This window comes from Ammospiza caudacuta, chromosome 2 (assembly GCF_027887145.1).
Source record: "Ammospiza caudacuta isolate bAmmCau1 chromosome 2, bAmmCau1.pri, whole genome shotgun sequence".
Lineage (NCBI taxonomy): Eukaryota > Metazoa > Chordata > Aves > Passeriformes > Passerellidae > Ammospiza > Ammospiza caudacuta.
The window spans coordinates 118,030,237-118,049,731 of record NC_080594.1 but is presented as its reverse complement, the minus strand read 5'-3'; the positions used below and the strand labels follow the sequence as shown (position 1 = coordinate 118,049,731).

Sequence of the window (19,495 nt, the reverse complement as noted above, 5' to 3'; positions counted from 1 at the left end):
GGGCACCTTTAAATTGAGGGATTGCCATGGGTTAGAAAGCTGACAGGGAAAGGGGTACCTCAAAACGAAAATGTGGTGCCATCAGACAGCATAAATGGCAGGGTATAAATAAAACAACTACTGGAGTTACCTTTATTGTAAGAACCTTTTGAAAAGCTCAGGTTGCTGCTGCATTCCCAGAACTTGGGATTTGTCCATTTAAGATGGATTTGGAGGCATCTGTGTGTCTGTGTTTGCAAATGGAATAATTAAGTTCAGTCCACACTGCAACTGAGGAGAGGCACAGAGCATTTCAGCCCAAAGTTCATGTCTGGATTGCTCTGGCTGGCTACAGAAATTTTTTTGCAGTGTATGAGATGCAAAGCTGGGAGGCAGGGAACAAGATTTAGAGGGGGAGAGAGAGAACAGCTGCATCTCTGCTGGTCAGAGGCTTTCCCTGGGAGAGGGGAGCTCTGTGCTCACTCAGGACCTGTCTGAGGGCAAATAATGCACCTTTAACTGTGTCTGCACACCACAAAATGTTCAAGCTGTCCTCAGAGCAGAGTCACTGCTCGGAGGGCACTGTCACACCTCAGCATTGTTCCCCTAAAAAGGCACCAGGCTGGGTGCTGTGTTTCCAGAGTGCCACCTCCCAGACACAGCTCAGCCCTCCAGGATGCCTCTCCTAAACTGTGACCTCTTCCAAACAGATCAGAAAATAAGAATTTTGTATGTTCTCCTGCAGCATTTAGTGCAGAGAGCTTTCTCTGCTAACCTGCTTCTCGGGGCACACAGCCTGAATTATCAGCAGGAGATTTTCTGCTTGGATTTGACACATTTATCTTCATGGTGAAGAGTGAGACCAACATGATTCCCCTCGGAGGCAAAGGGACCTGAACAGATTTCCTCTCAGTTTTCTGTGTCCCTTCCCATGAGATTGGGAGCCCTTTGATCAGCAATTCTCTGTTAATAATTTATGTTAGCATTGTGCCTGGGATCCATAAGCTGACAGACCAGTGGCACTCCTGTCAGAACAGGAATACTAATGCAATACACCCACAATTGCTCTTCCCTGGAAAAGGGTGTCACATGAAACACAGCTTCTTCAGGGGCTAAACTTCATCATCATCTTTATTTTGGGTCCTCACAGGGCAGCTCCTGAAGCTGCTCCTGCAATGAACTTTTACCATGTTTGTTGCCTGCTTGGGCCACTCACACCAAAAACGGGGACAATTCATGTTAATTTAAAAAATGCCAGATGCTGGTGGAGGTCCTGGGAATAATAGAATGATGAAAGAGGCAAAAATTGTGTTCAGTATCTCAGATTTCCTGTTTTGTTTCCCAGAAGGGTAAATTTTTTTTTCTCCTCCTTTTCTGGCCAACACACTTGTAGAAGCCCCTATTATTTTTCACATCCCTTGCCAAATTCAGCTCCAGCTGCCCTGATCCCATCCCTACATATTTGGCCAGCATCCCCAAAATATTCCCAGGATACACAACCCTGGTTCCACTGCCTGCGGAACCTCCTCATCCTCAGATGAAGGAGCCCAGCCCCTCCTGCCTCTCCAGCTCCACAAGAAAATGTGATTTCTCATCAAATTTATTTCTCTGCCTCTATTAATACTGGCCCTGAAGACAGGTGCTGGCGAAGAGATGAGGCTGCTGCAAGGTAGTCCCTGGAAGTGGGAGGGCTTGTCAAGCTTCTTGGGCTCTCCAATATAATACTTTAACTTTTTTTATTGATTTGAGAAAAATTTGAGGGAGCTAAGTGCATTCCCAGAGCTAATTGAACCTATATTTCTTCACAGATACGTGAGTCAGAGCATCTGAGTGTGTATTGCCAAATATAGCGATTGTGCTCCATCAAAAGACGGATGCTGGAGCACAACAGCACACATCCCAAAGTCCTGCTTTAATTAACCATTCAGAGAAATGATAGAAAGGGCTGTTTTCTGTGTATCTCTGGAAAAAATGCTGTAAATTTGAACAGGAATGGCAGCAAGACTGATGAGACAGAGAGGAAAGGCAGGGGGGAGGAGAGCAGAGATTCTATGCCTGGTTTATAGGATCACAGGATGTTAAGGGGTTAGAAAAGGATTTTAAATATCATCTTGCCCCAAATCTTCTGCCACGGGACACCTTCCACCATTCCATGCTGCTCAAGGCTCTCACCTGGCTTTGAACACCCCCAGGTTGAGGCACCTTTAAATTGAGGGATTGCCATGGGTCAGAAAGGCTGACAGGGAAAGGGGTACCTCAAAACTAAAATGCGGTGCCATCACACAGCATAAATGGCAGGGTATAAATAAAGCAACTACTAGAGTTATCTTTATTGTAAGAACCTTTTGAACCATCCAAAACCTCCCTGGCCAGCCTGTTCCAGTGCCTCACCATTCTCACTGTAGGAAAAAAGAAAAAAAAAGTTCCCCATTTAATTTATTCATCCAATCTGCCGCAATAATTCCCCAAAACCAGGCTGCCTCTAGTACACCTGGAGTTCGTGGCTCTCCCCTGTGGGGATGCCCGAAGCCAATGGTGCCGGGCACTCGGGGAAGTGCGGAGGGAAGGGGGATGAGTAGGAAGACGAGGAAAAGGAGGAAGAAAAGGAGGAAAAGGAGGAAGAAAAGAAGGAAAATAAGAGGAGCATGAGGAGGAGGACGCGGGGAGCGCTGCCGGCCGTGAGGGCTCTGAGGGCCGCCAGGGGGCGCCGCGCGCTCTCGGGATGGCGGGGAGCGCCGGGATTGGGTGGGGCCCGCGCGCGCGCGGCGCTGATTGGCCGGCGCGGGCCGGGCCGGGCGCGCGGCGCCGCTTCTTAACGGGCGCGTCGCGGGCGCGGCGGGAGCGCTGAGCGCCGGCGGGGCCGCTGCCACTGTCACACCGGGACACTGTCGCGACATGAGCGAGGTGAGCCGGGCTGAGCGGGAACGGGGGGAGCAGGACAGGGCAGGACACAGGGTCAGTGTCACCACACTGCGGGCATCCCGGGCTGGGGGCGCTGCGGAGGTCCCTTGAGGGGGGTCTCAACGTCTCCCATTCGGCGCATCCCCACAGGTGTGCGCGCACCTGCAGAGCGTGAGGCGAGGTGGGGGTTTGCTCTTTGGAGTCCTAATTACAAATCCGCGATGATTTTTTTATGCCTACCCAGCGCTTTCCTGTGTATAAAAGAGGGTTTAGTTAAGTTGTGGGAAAGTTGCCCACTGGAGAGCTCATGGAAAAAACCGCCCTGGTTTTGGTTGGGTGCTGATGTAAACTTTGTAAGTAGCGTCCTGACAGGGATTACAATCGAGGCGAAAAAATGTAAATAGTGCCAAACATGTAAGGATCACTTGTACCCTTGTAAATAAATAAGCTGGAATTTTGTACTTGTGGGGTTCTCTGCTTGCTTTTTTTTTTTTTTTTTTTGTTTTTCTTCCTCTGCAGTGAAAAGTTCAACCTAGAATATTTTTAGTTAAATGTATTGTTAGATTGAACGACTCCTTAGGTTCAGCTGAGAGATCGCACATTCTCCAGCTCGGCTCATTCTTTGGGAGTCAGCAGAGGTACCTGAAACCCAGCACCTATTTTTGGAGGCTGTTTGTTACAAAACACCTGCTACTCCATTAACAAATGGGATTTTCCTTTTTTTAGAAGCAGAATTGAGATTGACACGGGATGAGCTGCGACTCTGTGCCGTGCAGGTGTTACACTCAGCTGTGGAGGTGCAAAGCAGAGATGAAAAGCAGGAGCAGCCTGGGCTGTGGTGCAGGGCTTTGTGAGGAGCAGCTCCTCACAGTTTGGCTTTCAGGTCATGCCAGGTGGGGAGAGCAGAGGAAATCCTCATCTCTGCTGCCTGCAGGGATCTCTACATGAGAGTCCTCTCCTCTGCTGCTGTCTGTATTTCTGTCACCTGGCTGGAGTTCCTGCAGTGTTGGTTTGGGGGTTTTGTTGCCTTTTTTTTTTAATGTTTCAGCCACTGTGACTTTGCTGCCCAGTTTGGCTGAAGTGTGCTGTGAGATGCAGCAGCACTAAAATTTACTTTAAATTTATAGTTTAGGGGGAAATCTCATGGAGAGGAGTGATGCTTGGGTGGTGCTGCTGTAACTATATGAGGCATTCTTTTTCCAGCTTTTTGCTGGTTGTATTTGCTCAGTAATTACCTTTCAATAATTTGAATTAGACCGATTGCCTTTTGGATTTGAAGAGACACAGTGAAGATAAAGATCCTCCCTGCTACCAGCACAGGGGTTCTTTATTCCCAGTGCATTTGTTGGTGCCTGACAGAGCAAACCCCTGGAGCTGGGAGATGTTTCCCTGGTGCAGAGCTGCATCCTGTGCCTGTGACACTGAGCACTGTCTTCAGTGCTGCTGTCCTTCCCCTGACAAAACCGGGGAGTTAATCACCCTCAGCTCCAGTGAAGAAAAGCCTCCCTGCTGTTCTTGCCGTCAGCTCTTCCCCAAAAGGCAGAGGAGAGCAACTACACCACCCCAAACCATCTCACTGCAAAAATGAGGCAAAAAATATCCTGAGCAGAAAGGAAGCTCTTGGGTAACTGTTTGCTGTTGGGGGGGGGGTCTCAGTGGTTTTATCTTGCAATGCTGTAATTGAAAGATATTTTTATTTTTGGTTTAATCTGCTAAAAAAATAATCTATGGATGGGGTGATTGAAAAGAGGCCAAATTAGAGCCTTCAATAGCTTATCCCACATACAGCAGTGTTGGGAGGGTGGGAAGGTGGTTTTTTTTCTTGCTTTATGTTACCAATTGCCTGGATTTGAGCAGCACTGGAAATGTCACAGAAATCTCAGAAAAGAGCTTTCATCTCCCTGAGTTATTTACTGATACTTTGCGTGAGTTCTCATTTTAAGCAAAATTAACTTCTTTCCTGTCTATGGGCGGTGATTAGGGTGATTTATGAGTGTGGTGAGGCTCTCAACAGGTGGTGCAGAGCACCTGTGGCTGCCCTGGATCCCTGGAAGTGCTCAGGGAGAGGTTGGATGTGGCTCTGAGCAACCTGGGATGGTGGGAGGTGTCCCTGCCCATGGCAAGGGGTGGAACAAGATGATTTTTAAGGTCCATTCTAACCCAAACCATTTTGTGATCAGGAAAAAGCTGAAAAGGAAGCAGTTATTCATCTGCCTGTAGTACACTTCTATTTTCTAGCAGCTAGCTTATATTTTTTCCAAGAAGGATAAGGACCTTTTCTGCAGGAGGAACATGACATTCCTTTCTCTGCAGTATTTGTCTGAAAATGTGTTTAATGAGTTCCTTCTGCTGGGCAGAAGTCTGGCCCTGTAAGTAGCCATTGGGAATGTGAGGTGTAAGAGGTGACCTGGTGGCTTGGAAAATTGTGATTTATCCTTCCTGCTGCCTGGTTTGGTGGCAGACATGGGTGGGAATTCCTTGGGAATGTCAGTGTGCATTGAAATGCATCTTTAGCTGTGAAAGTCTGTCCTCAGATACCTGGGGAGCCTTTTCTGTAGGTCTGTGGCTGTTCTTTGTTGTTTTTAATGAGCCTGGAGAGGGGAGCTGTGCTGAAAAATATCAGCTGCTGTCAATGAGCAGCCATGAGAGGCGGCCTGGCTTCCATTAGAGATCTCCACTCACACAGGCTGAACTGGGGAAGAGATCTTGGGTGATGTGCCCACAGAGCAGTGCCACATCTTAATTTACAGTCAGTACTTGTACCAGTGAGCCTCTGGACTCAGTCTGGCACAAACTCCATTCAGCACAGGGACTCCTGTCATCTGGTCACTCATTTAACCACCCTGACACGTTGCAGATGATGTGGGGTCCTGGTACTCCCCTGCCACGAGGCTTCACAAGAAGCATTCAATCACACAGACGTTTTTATCATGTTCACTCCTGTGGGGAATGCTCGTGGTTGTCATTGGAATCAGCTGTGGGCTCAGGAAGGAGAGCACTTGAACAATGTGTTGTCACAGCCCTGGGTGCTGCTCCAGTGCTCAGGGATGAGGAGTCTCCAGCAGAGATTGCCTTGGATGCATTTAGTTCCTTTTTAAAAGGGTCAGAGTGGTGTTGCAGGTGTAGGGACAACTCAGCTTTAACACATCTTATTTAGGTGTGAGACTTCAGGAGCGCCATTTAGGAAATCTCTTTTTGATTGCCTGAGGCACCTATGATTGAGAAACCTGCCCTGGAAGAGCCTTGTGCAGCGTGAGTGAAGTGCAGCCCTGATTGCCAGGGTGCTGTGGTGTGTACTTTGTGCCAGCAGCCTTTTATCCTTGAGAGCCAGCCTGCTGACCAGACAGCAGCGAGAATATTCTGCCTTTCCTTTGCAAACAGGCGTCAAGCAACCAGGCACGTGAAATTCAGAGTGCTGTAAGGATCTGACTCTTAGTTGGGAAGGTGAAGAGTTGGGGACTTGATCTTGAAATGTGGAGTTTTTGGTCAGGCTTTGAAAGCAAAGAACACTAAATTTTTATTTATTTGAGCTACACCAGGCTCTTTGTTTTGGCTTAGGGTGGCTTTGGAACCCTGCAGCCTCTGCTGTGCTGTGCCCACCTTTAAAAGGCTCATGGAGGGTGTTTGTGTGTCCTGTAACTGGGAGGTGCAGGGGATGAGCTGTCCTGGTGGGTCATGCAGCTCTGCTCTGCAGCCTGGACAGCTGAATCTTTGCTCTGGAGCTCACACCACCCTCACTGGGAGGTGTTATGAATAAGAAGCTTGACTAGGCCAATATTCAAGCAGCAATCAATTTATTATTTAATATGGTAAAGTATGAGCAATACAGTGCTGGGTACAATGGGGGAAGTTTTCCCTCACACTGCACACCGATAATTGATGGTTACAAGTATTTATAGGGATACCCATCAGCTTTTTCAGCAGTTTCTATTTCCAATTTTTTTACTCATCAGCAATTTTTATTCCAAATTATTACATCATGGTTCTGTACACTGTTGTGATCTCAGTTTCTCAGGATGTATCTCAAAGGAGGATCCCAGATGGTGGCGGTCCAGTTTCCCTTTGGTCGAAACCATAAACCCTTGAGGTGATGTTCATCTTCCTTTCTCAAGCTGTTTTTCTCTGCTTCAATAAGGCATGAGATAAGCACATTTCCTTTATATATATTCCAAAGCTATAGTTTCAAGGATACAAGGAATATTCTAAAATTATACTTCAAAAGGTAATTATTAAATGAAGTCAAAAAGCAACATCTTTAACACTTTAATTCCAACGCTCCTAAATCAACCAGGGTTAATTGCAAACAAAAGATAGGTTCAAAAGGCCTTTTTCCATGCTTTATTCTCCTCAGTTATTTATTAGAATTCACAGCTCTCCCATTGTCGGGGTCCACACATTTTGCATTCACAGCTACACACATCGCCTGTTTGTACCTGACACGAAACACAGCTTTGCATTTCACAGCGGTGTCCAAGCAGCCAGCTCAGCAGAGATGCTGACAGGGGATAACTCTGGGGTTAAAGATGTTCTTCTGAAAAAGGAGCTTCCCCTGTGCCTGAGGTGTGTCTGTAACACACCCATCAGCAAGGCAGCCTTCCAAAGAAGTGATGCCCCATGGTTTGGGCATGTCCCACAGCCCAAAGGGAGTGTCCTTTCCTTGAGGGAGAGCCTGAAGCATGTCCCTGTCCCTCTGGGCAGGTGTGTTCAGCAGGAGGCTGTTGGAGAGGGACAGGCAATGTGTGCAATGTTAGGTGTCAGTGGAGGTTTTTGGCTGGAACTGTGTCTGCTTCACGTGGTTAAATGGTAAAACTGGGGTTCTCCCTGGGCTGTTCTCCTGAATTCCCTTGAAACCATTCCATTGAAATGGTGTTTAGCATCCTGGAACCCCATAAACACAAGGGAGGATTATACAACCATAATCCTGATGGCACTAGATCAGAGAACTGCTGTTTTAAGGGAAGGACACACCATATTTGTGTAGAGGAGCTCCAGTTCTCTGCTCTGGTGCTTCCAGCCCTGGTGGGTGTCTGAGCCAGCCCCTCACCTTGGGGGGGCCCTTCTGGTTGCATTTTTCAGATATTGCCACGACCCCAATTGTTAATTATTTCCCTTATCCATACCCACAGTGGGTACAGAAACTGTGCAGCTCTAAAAACCCCAGCTAGAACATGGCAGAGAGGAGGAGGAGGAAATTGTGCAGCTGTTCCAGGATGGGGGTGGGATCGATAAGCACATGAACATCAGTTTTTAATTTTAACTCACATCTATTTATTAGCTGAGTGGTAAATTGCAGCTCAAAAGAGGAGGAAGAAGGGAGAACAATAAGTTTTACATCTGTCACTTTGCCTACTCTTTCCATCAGTGTGGTTTCAGTGGGATCAAGCATCTTCTAAAATAGCACTTAGAAGTGATGTTGGAAATTGATCTTAATTTGATGACACTGGCAGAAGCTCACGGGTTTTCTTGCCATGTATAGAATGCCAACAGATTCAGGCAACACACTAAAAAAGGACATTTGGTTTTAATAGTGTGCTCTGGTATCATGTTTCCTTGTAAAAGAGTAACTTACTCCAACCTTCATGCTGCTGGACTTCAGAGTACAATATAATTTCAGGTTGCAAAGGAATATTAGTTTCCTGTCCAATATCCCTAAATTTGTAATGAATTGGCAAGCTTATAGGAGTCATCATCCAACAGTTATTACATTATCTAGATCATGCTAGTGATGAAATGTGAAGTAGCATTAACTTCAGCAGGAACAGCAGTGCCATTTCCGTTAAAGGTTTCTGGGTTTTTTTGTTGTTGTGTTTTGTTTTTTTTTTTTTTTTTTTTTTTTTAATTTGAATAAAATATTGATTTCCAAACTGCCATTTGCTCTTGTCTCAGTTTTTTTGTAGGGATGGTTTGGAAAATGTGTTTGCATGTTTTGCCTCTAACTCTGCTATGGAAGAGCTTGTAACAGAGTGGGTGAACACTGGGTATGTCAGTCCTGAGGCACCCCACTGGCTGAAGAGGATGGGGAAAACAATTCCTTCCTTCAGCCTCTCACTTGGCAACAGAGCCCTGAATTCCCTGAGCCATGTACCACATTCCCTACAAGGCACAGGGTCTTCTCATGGAGATAAACATGCATTCCTCCTCTTTTCTAAGGAAACATCTTCTGTTTCTTCAGTTTTTGGGTGTTGAGTTTCTAAATAAATAAAAAAAACACAGTACATACCTATAAACTAGGTCAAATCACAAATAATCCCTTTTTAACTCTGCCCTCTAATTTTAATTCAGAAACCAATCTCTAGCTGTCTTACAAAAAAGGTGTGGAAGACAGACTATAAACATTAGTCTTGTTAGTAAGATAAATGGCAAGTAACTGCAAAGGAAATCAGTTGTGAAATATTATAAATGACAGGATTTGGGGTCACAGTTTATCCCCACTCTCCATGTCTGCTTCCTCTAAGTCTGCTTAGAGGTAAATTGGGCAAGTGTCACCCAGAGCAGGGCTTGGCTGGTGCTGTCTCACCTCATCAGTTCATACCAAGAGGGATAAAGCCTTATTTATGCACTAACATGGAATTTGGAGGGAGAAGCACAAGTTTAGTCAGAAAAGAAATGAAAATTGTCTGCCTACATGACTTGAATATTAGTTACAGCTGAACTGTCTTTCCTCTTAAAAAGAAAGGTATTACTTTATAGACACTGCATGTTCTTGCATTATCACCTTAGGCTGGAGTGCATGAAATCTGACCTTAACCAGTGGTGTAGCTGACACTGTGAGTGCTGTAACAGCAGACAGAATGCTGTTAGAGAGCTCCTTTGTGAGAGATGAAAGGAAAAAGAAGAAAGTAAAAAAACTTACACAATCTGGTATCCTTCTGTCTGACCTTGGAGACCTCAGAGATGCTGGGCTCAGACAAGGAGCTGCTGAGAAGGGTGGCATCAAATCTTGCAGACAGACTCTAGCTCTGCCAAAAAGTTAGAGGTGTGTATTTAATATCTTTACCATTGAGTCTGGGTGTCCAAATGCCTGACAGAAAGGTCTGAGCTGCTTTGTCACAGCCTCACCTGGTGTTTCTTGGCTGGCACTTGGATTCTTGGTGGGTTGTGGGGCCACTGAGTGGTGCCAGCAGAAGTGGAAAACTGCAGCAGTAGAACCAGAGGAACCTGAAATGTGGGCAGGTTATGATGGTTTAGACTTGGGAGGAGTGAGCAGGGCTGTGGAGGTTCATGTTGGATTGCTGCACAACAGGAATCTCCTAAAGGTAAAAGGGAGAGATCCCTTTGGGGATCCTGCCTGGCTGCACACACTGCTGTGGGTGGATTTGGAGGGATTTTGGGTGCACCTTTTCTGGGAATGATGGAGCACAGTTCAGAAATGCCCAAGCCAGCTCTGGCCAGGACTGACCCTAGAAATAGGACAAATCCTGCTAAATCAGCTTGAGAAGAGTTCATGGGCTCTTCTGGAGTGAATCAGGGGGTGGAAGAGATCTTAAATGAAGACTTGGGGTCTGCACAGCTTCAAAATCCCTGGGCAGAGTGTTGGGAAGCTGACAGCACCCCCTGCTAATATCTGGGGATGATTTCACATCTCTGTGTCTCCACTGTGACCAGCAAAAATCAGCCTGGTTACCCAGCAGGTACCACAGTCTGAACAGCCTTTTCCCCAAATGCAAGTGTGAAACAGCAGATGAAGCAAAAATGAACAGATCTGAGGACATCAGTGATTTCTTGGGGATTTTATGGATATTAGACCTTTTCCTAGTGACACTCAGGACATGAAGGAATATCACTGATTTGTGAGAATGGTTTTCACAGACATCAGAGCATTTTCCCATGAAATGTTTGCCTCACCAGGGCGAGGTTGGTTTGCCAGGTGAGTATCAGGGTGCAATGCCTAGACAAATATGAGAACACATTTTAAAAGGCTGAAGTCCAAGTTTAGGGGAGAGGGTACAGAGGCAGAAAAATAACCCTTACAAAATCACAAGTTCTCCATTTGAATAGTAGTGATTTTCATTCTCTAGCCTTGATGTTTCAAGAAATGGTGTTCTTTTTTCTCTTGGGGATCTTTGTTTCTCTTTTTCCCTTGGAGGAAAAAGGCTTTTCTTTGCAATAGCCAGCATTAAATTACTCTTGTATTAAAATACTGAATACTGTGCATGTTGACTGTAAAGCACATAATTTTAACATTAATGGAAATGCTCTGAATAATGACTTTTATTTGAACTTTTTACTGCAGTGTTCCAAGAGGAAATCTGAACAACATGGAAATCTGTTTCTTGGAATTCTAAAAGAGTACTTAAAAAATGTGAGGTCAGAGGATAAACTGCAGAAATGAGAAGCATTAAGTTGATGGAGAGGAAGGAGGAGGAAGGATGGCTGGGCAGGCAGATGACATGGAGAGGAAAATGAGCCATGTGGCTTCATGGCTGCTTCACACTTACACTGCTGCAGTCAGAGCTGACAGATACACACCCCTGGAAGAGAGCAAACATATTGTTGGCTTGGCACATTTGGGAGTGCATGTGCCAGCACACATGTGCTGCAGTTTAAGCAGGGCAGCCAAATGCCTAAGGCAGGCCAGCTTGATGCCAATTTTAATTTGCCAGTCAGACTTGGCTAGTTATCACTTCTTTCCTTCAGCATATTTTGCAAGCTACTGGAGAGCACTAACACCCAAAGGAAGCTGAATGAACCTCTCAGGATAGATTACAGGAGATCCTCTCTTCCTCACAGGGCTTTTATTCTGAGCTTTGTTTTGTATTCCTTCTGTGGATCAGAAGCTTTGTGTTCTTCTGTCCTGGAATTGGACTTTGGGATGGATCTGCAGGTGTGGGAACATTGGTAGCAAAGCTTCTACTGTAATATTGTGAATTGTAGAGAAGCTAAATTGCAAATTACCTGAATTGTAGCAATAGCTTTTGCAGTCATGCCATGTAAGTCTTTAATAGATGTTTTTGTCTGACTGCAGTGTGTCAGGCAGCACAGCTGGATCTAAATCTGCTTTCTGCATGGAACTTCTAAGGAACCTATGTTCTCTCTAGTCACAGGATAAGTATGGGAAACTATTACCAAAATTCATGGCTGTTCTTGTAGGAGCATCTAAGGGCCATTTTTAATGGCATTGCAGCATGTTTTGCCATGTTCATGTGTGAATGAGGTGTAAATATTTTTTCTTTTATTTCATATGCAAGGCACAAAGCAGAATGGAGCATGGTTCATCATGTGAGACTGAAAACAGAATGAAAGAGGGCTACATGGAGAAACTTACAAATTTTCATTGAACTTGAATGGGAAAACACAGTTTATAGAATCACAGAATGGTTTGGGTTGGAAAGGACCTTAAAGATCTGTTCCAACCCTGCCATGAGCAGGGACAACTTTCACTATCCCAGGTTGCTCCAAGCCCTGTCCCACCTGTCCTTGGGCACTTCCAGGGATGGGGCATCCACAGATTCTCTGCCCAGCCAGGGCCTCCCCACCCTCACAGGGATGGATTTATTCCTAGGGCAGGTAACCTGGTCTGTCTGCTGGGGCCGGGGAACCTGGCAACTCTTACAGCTTTTCTGTGAAAATTGCTTTCTTATCTTCTCTGCTGCTGTAAGCAATGAAATGGATCGCAGCAACAATTTCCCTCAGCAGCTGCTGGGTCGTCAGAGCTTCTGATTTGTGAAAATCCCAATTTTCTGTCCATCTCTTGGACAGAGGCAGTGACCTGACTTGTCTTCTGCTTGCTGCATTTGAGCTTATTTGATCTCTGTCCCTGATTTGTGGCCATCAGGGTGCCCTTGTGCCTCACCCTGCCCATTTTCCTTTCACTGTGGCAGATTTCTTTCTAATCCCTTGGCTGTGGTTTTTGCTCCCAGTGCCAAGAGCTCTGCTCTCAACCACATGCCCCCCTTAACAAAGCATCTCCTCTAAAGCTCTCAGCAGATCATCCCCCATCCAGATGGGAGCAGTGCTGGACAGATCCTCTGTTGAGCAATGCCCCACATCCAGGGCACCTCCAGCAGCCCATCCTGGGTCCCCCTTGCAGGGATGTGCCCGTGGCATGGAGCCAGAGGTGCCAACTTTGTGTCATCCCCCTGGGCAAGGCTGTGCTGCCAAGGCTGGGCACGCTCTCCATCCAGAGATTCCCTGGTGCTGGAGTGACCCTGGAGAAGTTGCTGCCATCCCAGCAGATGGCTGGGTGTCAGAACCCAGGACATCCCTCTGGCTGTGCTGAGCAGCCCAGATCCTGCCAGGGGGCTCAGAGACCCTGGCACAGAGCCCAAGATGCCCCTGTGGGTTTGATTGTGACCCATGGAGCAAGTTACCAACCTCAGATGAAGATCTGCAGGCCATGACAGTTTAAATAGAATGACAGTGAATTTATCACGGGGTGAAAAAGGAGATTTTGGAGTTTTTAGAATGGTGGTTCAGGGGATAATGTTGAGGAATCTGAGCATGTCCTCCTGTTGGGCTCTTTAGCTTGTCAGATTGACATCGAGAAGAGTTTGAAAGTAGCTTTTCTCAGCCTGGCACTTGAAGAAGGAGTCTGGGCTTTTCATTTCTTGGTCTCAAGGCTGTTTATTGTATTTTATCTGTAAAAAATTTGCTCCTGTCCAGCTGAGGTCTGTCCAGCAGGACAGTCCAGGCACTCTGCCTGTCCCCGGGGTGCTGTTATGTCTTTATTCTAAAAACTACGTGTACTATGTTTACAGTTACTTTCCAATACCTATCATCCATGTTAGACAGTGAGCTTCTACTCTAAACCAATCTGTAAGTGCCAACATCACAGCAGAGGATGGAGGCCAAGAAGGAGAAAGGCTGGACACACCCAGATCCCTCCATCTTGCCTCTGTAACCCCCATACCAAAAACCCCAAAATCTACTTTTCCACCCTGTGGTAAATTCACTATTATTCTAGCTAAACTGCCGTGGCTTGCTGATCTTCATATAAGGTTGGTAATTTGCTCCAAGGGTCATAATCAAAATCAGAGGGGTCTTGGGCTCTGTGCCAGGGTCTGTGAGCCCCCTGGCAGGGGTCTTGGCTGCTCAGGACAGCCAGAGGGATGTTCTGGGTTCCCACGTTCTCCTTTTTCTTCTTGGCCTCCATCTTCTGCTGTGATGTTGGCACTTTTAGATTGGTTTAGAGTAGAAGCTCACTGTCTAACATAGGTGATAGGTATTGGAAAGTCATTGTAAATATTGTATTGTATTTTTATTGATGACATGGATGAGGGTTTAGAGTCCTTTATTAGCAAATTTGCAGATGACACTAAGCTGGGAACGTGTGTTGATCTGTTAGAGGGATGTAGGGCTCTGCAGAGGGACTTGGAACGGTTGGATGGATGGGCAGAATCGAATGGGATGAACTTCAATAAGTCCAAGTGCCGAGTCCTGCACTGTGGCCACAATAACCCCCTGCAGCGATATAGGCTGGGGACGGTGTGGCTGGACAGTGCTCAGGAGGAAAGGGACCTGGGGGTGCTGGCTGACAGTCGGCTGAACAGGAGCCAGCAGTGTGCCCAGGTGGCCATAAGGCCAATGCCATCCTGGCCAGTGTCAGGAACGGAGTGGCCAGCAGGAGCAGGGAGCTCATTCTGTCCCTGTACTCGGCACTGGTGGGGCCTCACCTGGAGAATTGTGTCCAGTTCTGGGCCCCTCACTTTAGGAGGGACCTTGAGATGCTTGAGCATCAAAGGAGAGCAATAAGGCTGGTGAGGGGCTTGGAGCACAAGCCACATGAAGAACGACTGAGGGAGCTGGGGTTGTTCAGCCTGGAGAAAAGGAGACTCAGGGGTGACCTTATCACTCTCTACAACTTCCTGAAGGGTGCCTGTGGTGAGCTGGGGGTCGGGCTCTTTCTCCAGGCAACAACAGACAGAACAAGAGGACACAGTCTCAAGCTGCGCCAAGGGAGACACAGGTTAGAATTAAGGAGGGAGTTTTTCACAGAAAGAGTGGTCAAATACGGGAATCATCTACCCAGGGAGGTGGTAGAGTCACCATCCCTTGAAGAGTTTAAAAAAAGACTGGATGTGGCACTTGGTGCCATGATCTAGTTGAGGTGTTAGAATATGGGTTGGACTTGATGATCTTAAAGGTCTCTTCCAACCTAGAATTTCTGTGATTCTGTGATTCTGTATACGTAGATTTTAGTATAAAAAGACAGCACCACCCAGGGACAGGCAGAGCGCTGGACTGTCCTGCTGGACGGACCTCAGCTGGACAGGAGAAAGAATTTTATAGATAAGATACAATAAACAACCTTGAGACTGAGAAATTAAGAGCTCTGATTCCTCCTTCAAGCTCCGGGCTGGGAAAAGAGACTTTCCAACTTTTCTCGGGGTCACTCTGAGCAGCAGAAATCCCAAGAGCTGGGGCTGCTCTGAGCCCCTCCCTGGGACCAGACCGACTCCCTGGGGTGGGTGCAGCAGTGGAGTCGGTGCTGCAGAAACATCCCTGCCACCTGGTCTTGCTCTTGTCTTGAAAATCAAAGGCTTTGCCCCAGGCTGAAGGCAGAAAGTTCCTTTGCATGGTGGCTTGAAACTGCCATAATTAATATTTTTGGAAATATTGGCTGGCCCAGTTACTAGAGCAGTCTAGCTGACTGTGATAATACCTGTTTAACTCTGAAATATATAGGGAAACAGCAGGGAAGTAAGAATAGATTTTCTTTTTTCTTTTTAATTGTACAACTGGAAATAAAAAACATGCCAACAGAAAAAAACCAAAACAAAACAACAAACACCAGAGTTTTTGCAGTCTGGGAAGAAGCAGCCTGTTTTATTAATGACAGCCAGTATGATCAGAGATGAAGCAATTTGTCAGCGCCGCTTTTCGCTGTGAATAATCCAAGCTGGCCCTTGAAGACAACCTCTAACTCAATTACAGCTGGGTTTAGAGCTCAGCAAATTGCATTACCCAAAACTTCAGAAGGGCTTGGAAGAATAACATATAAAGTAAATTTTTGCTACAGAACCACTCTCCATAATCAGTTATATTATGCCTAAGCAGGGACTCTGACCCCTTAATTGGCTTAGGACATTCCTCCTAGCTGGGGATGCTGATATGAAAGGATACCCAGGATATTGTCTGTGTCCAAATGCTGTTTCCAAATCCCAAAGTTCTCTTGTTCCCAATCAGGTGCCCTGCCTGTATTTCCTACACAGGGGACTGTCACAGACCTATTTTCTGAAAAATCCTTCTGCCAGGATCTTTTCTCCTGAGAAGCTGGGTAACTTCAGTTTCTCCCTGTTTTGCTGCTTTGGAATGTGATTTGGAGAATTGTTCACCCAGCATGTGAATTATTTTTACTTGATGACCAATGACAGCCACCTGTGTCGAGGCTGTGAGCAGTCACAAGATTTTATTATCATTCTTTTCCTTTCTTTGCTAGCCTTCTGATGAAATCCTTTCTTCTCTCTTTAGTATAGTTTATAATTTTCTTTTAATACAATATATTTCATAAAATAATCAATCAGCCTTCTGAAACATGGAGTCAAGATTCTCATCTCTTCCCTCATCCTCTGTGAACACCACCACAGGGGACCAAGGCTGATAATTTAGGTTGCCCTGGTACAACTGTTTGTGGATCAGAGACATCAACTACACGACTGAAATGATCAACAGAAACAGTTGAAATATGTATTTCTTTTTTTAGCTGGATCATTTCAATGATTATTTTCAACACAGCTCTGCTGAAGAGTTATTTTTAACTTGAATAATTTCAGTGCTCCTGTTTTCCGTGTGACCTTGCAAACAATTGTTTCCAAAGAAATGAGGCCTTGGGGATGGGAAGGTGTGGCTGGATTGGGCTCTAATGGGAAGCAGGAGTTCTTAAGGCAGGTTTCCTGCCCAAAAATGCCCTTTTTGGAACTATAATGCCAGGTCTGATGCTACCAATAGATAAGAAATAATAGGAGGAAAAAATGGAAGAAACCACCTTAAGATGAATATAAATAAAATAGGTAAAGATAAATAAAACCAGTCAGTTTTTATTTATGCCATCTAGCTCAATCAGTTTTTATGTAATTGAAATATTCCTCTTAGGTCACCTTGGAAATAGATAAAGAGGAGATCTCAGTGTGATGGGGATATGGGCTGGATCACCCATCCCAAGTGAGAAATGAGGTCATTTTTTGGCAAATGCTCTGAGAAGGTTTTTTTGTAGTTGATTTTACTCTCTTTGCCCTTTGCTGAACAAAACCCAACGTGCAATTCAGGGAAATTCCACAGTACCACACTGAGGTTCCAATTCCACTCATAAAATTAATTCTGCTGAGTTGAATTCAATTCCTTGTCCTTATCTGAGTTAGCCCTGTAAATAAACCATGCTGGATCAAATCTTCCATTTCCTGCAGGAAGAAAAAAAAGGGATTACTTCTCATGGCTGGCATGGTAATTAACAGGATTTGGGAAATACATTCTTGCAGCTGCTTTCAAAATTAACTTCAAAGATTCCATTAATCCCTGCCTCTGAAAAAAAAAATTAGAAATTGTGATTACAATGTCTTTGGAGAAATAATGTTTTAATTCAAAATATGCTAATAACCTAAATATTAAGCAAGCTACTGTTTGTGCTAATTACGTTGATTACATTTGGTGTTGGTGTAAATATTCAGTTTACAACATTATATGGAATCTGAATACAAAATCAGCAGGTTCTCACTGTGCTGATTTATAAATTACAGCCCAGCATCGGCAAAAGTGGGGCACAGCTAAAGTTCTTTTCTGTGCTATTAGAATATTTAAAACCAGCTCTGTAAGTAGGTTCCTCTATCCCAGGCTGTGATTCCCTCAGCCCATTTTCATCAGATGCCTCCTGATTTATGCTGGGATCTGCCCCAGCCAGGGAGGAGCTGGAGCTGCTGCAGAGCCCAGAGGAGGCTCCAGGATGGGCAGAGGATGGAGCAGCTCTGCTGGCAGGAAAGGCTGGCACAGCTGGCATTGCTCACCTGCACAGGAGAAGCTTTGGGCTGAGCTCAGGGTGGCCTTGCAGGGCCTGGAGGAGCCCCAGGAAAGCTGGAGAGAGACAATTGCCAGGGCATGCAGGGACAGCACACAGGGAATTGTTGAGTCTGTGAGGGTCTCCAGGAAGAGGGAAGAGATGAGAATCTGACTCCATGTTCTCAGAAGGCTGATTTATTCTTTTATGATATTAATTATATTAATTATATTATATTATATTATATTATATTATATTATATTATATTATATTATATTAATACTATACTAAAACTATATTAAAGAAAGAGAAAGGACACAGACAGAAGGCTTAACAAGAATGATAATGAAAAATTCGTGACTGACTCCTCACAGCTGATGGTGATTGGTCATGAAGTAAAAACAATTCACATGGAACCGATCAAACCTGTTGGTAAATAATCTCCAGCCACATTCCAAAGCAGCAAAACAGGGAGAAGCAAATAAGACAATATTGTTTTTTCTCTGAGGCTTCTCATCTTCCCAGGAGAAGAAATCCTGGGCAAGGGGATTTTTCCAGAAAATATGACAGTGACAGGGAATGGCTCCCAGTGCCAGAGGGCAGGGCTGGGTGGGATCTTGGCAATGAGGAATTGTTCCCTGGCAGGTGGGCAGGGCTGGGATGGAATTCCACCCCTGGATCCCTGGCAGTGCCCAAGGCCAGGTTGGACACTGGGGCTGGAGCAGCCTGGCACACTGGGAGGTGTCCCTGCCATGGCAGGGGTGGCACTGGGTGATTTTTAAGGTCCTTTCCAACCCAAACCATTCCACGGTTCCAAGTGTGTTCAGCTCTGAAGGACCTCCTGCTCTCAGTGTACACTCTGAGCATTTACCTCAAGCCAGAAGTTCTGTCTGGACAAAAATGAACAAATGACACCTCCTAAATTGAATCAATGCCCTAAGCCTATGAGCATCTCTGTGATTAAGCACTCTGTGTGCATTTTGTGTAGCCATGTAAATAAAAATGTGTGTTCCACATCAGCAATGGCCACACTGCAAACACCATTTTTAGTTATCAGAGGCTTGTTAATTTTGGACAGATAATACTGTGCTTTCCAGGATGACAGTGTGCATAACCATGTCCCTTCAGTCACTAAAAAAGTCCCAAAAATCCACTGTCCCTCTGTCAGCTTGAAGCCACTGCAGTTAGAATCCCATCGGCTCCTCTCAGCCCACCTGTGTGGTTTTAATTTATTAAAATAGCTGTAGGAAAGCCTTAATAAAATCAGGGACAATCAGGAGCCCAGTCAAGTAGAAAACTGTCTGACCCATGAGGATAATTACAGGAGTTGTCAGAGTGCCAGGGATCATTTAGCTTTGACAGCCAGTATGGAAAGATGGATTTTGGTGTTCTTGCTCTGGCAACATTGTGCTGCCCTGGCAAAGCAAAACAGACAGAACACTGGCTGTGGAAAACTGCCGTGGAGTAGAGAAACATGCAGGGAGCAGGGGATACAGAGGTGAGCAAGTATAAATTGATAAATAATTTTTCTTTCTGTCAGGCTGCTCGGGAAATGCAGTCTGTGGTTTCTCACAATGATGTGTAAGACAGAAGTAACAGAATAATTATCAGATTTATCCATCATTCCAACCAAATCTTGGCTGGGTGTTCTGTGCCTCTGCAATTCCCTTAAATGTGGCCTTTGAAGGA

The 19,495-nt window shown here is 45.5% G+C and overlaps 1 protein-coding gene across 1 annotated transcript in view; it reads left to right on the top strand.

Moving 5' to 3' along the window:
* Positions 1-2,824: 2,824 nt before the first annotated feature.
* The window catches only part of PCP4 (Purkinje cell protein 4), a 57,209-nt gene continuing 40,538 nt past the window's right edge, over positions 2,825-19,495 (top strand). Inside the window, exon 1 of the mRNA XM_058825728.1 lies at positions 2,825-2,883. Coding sequence (XP_058681711.1) covers positions 2,875-2,883 — 9 coding nt within the window. The 5' untranslated portion in view covers positions 2,825-2,874. The remainder of the gene's footprint in view (positions 2,884-19,495) is intronic.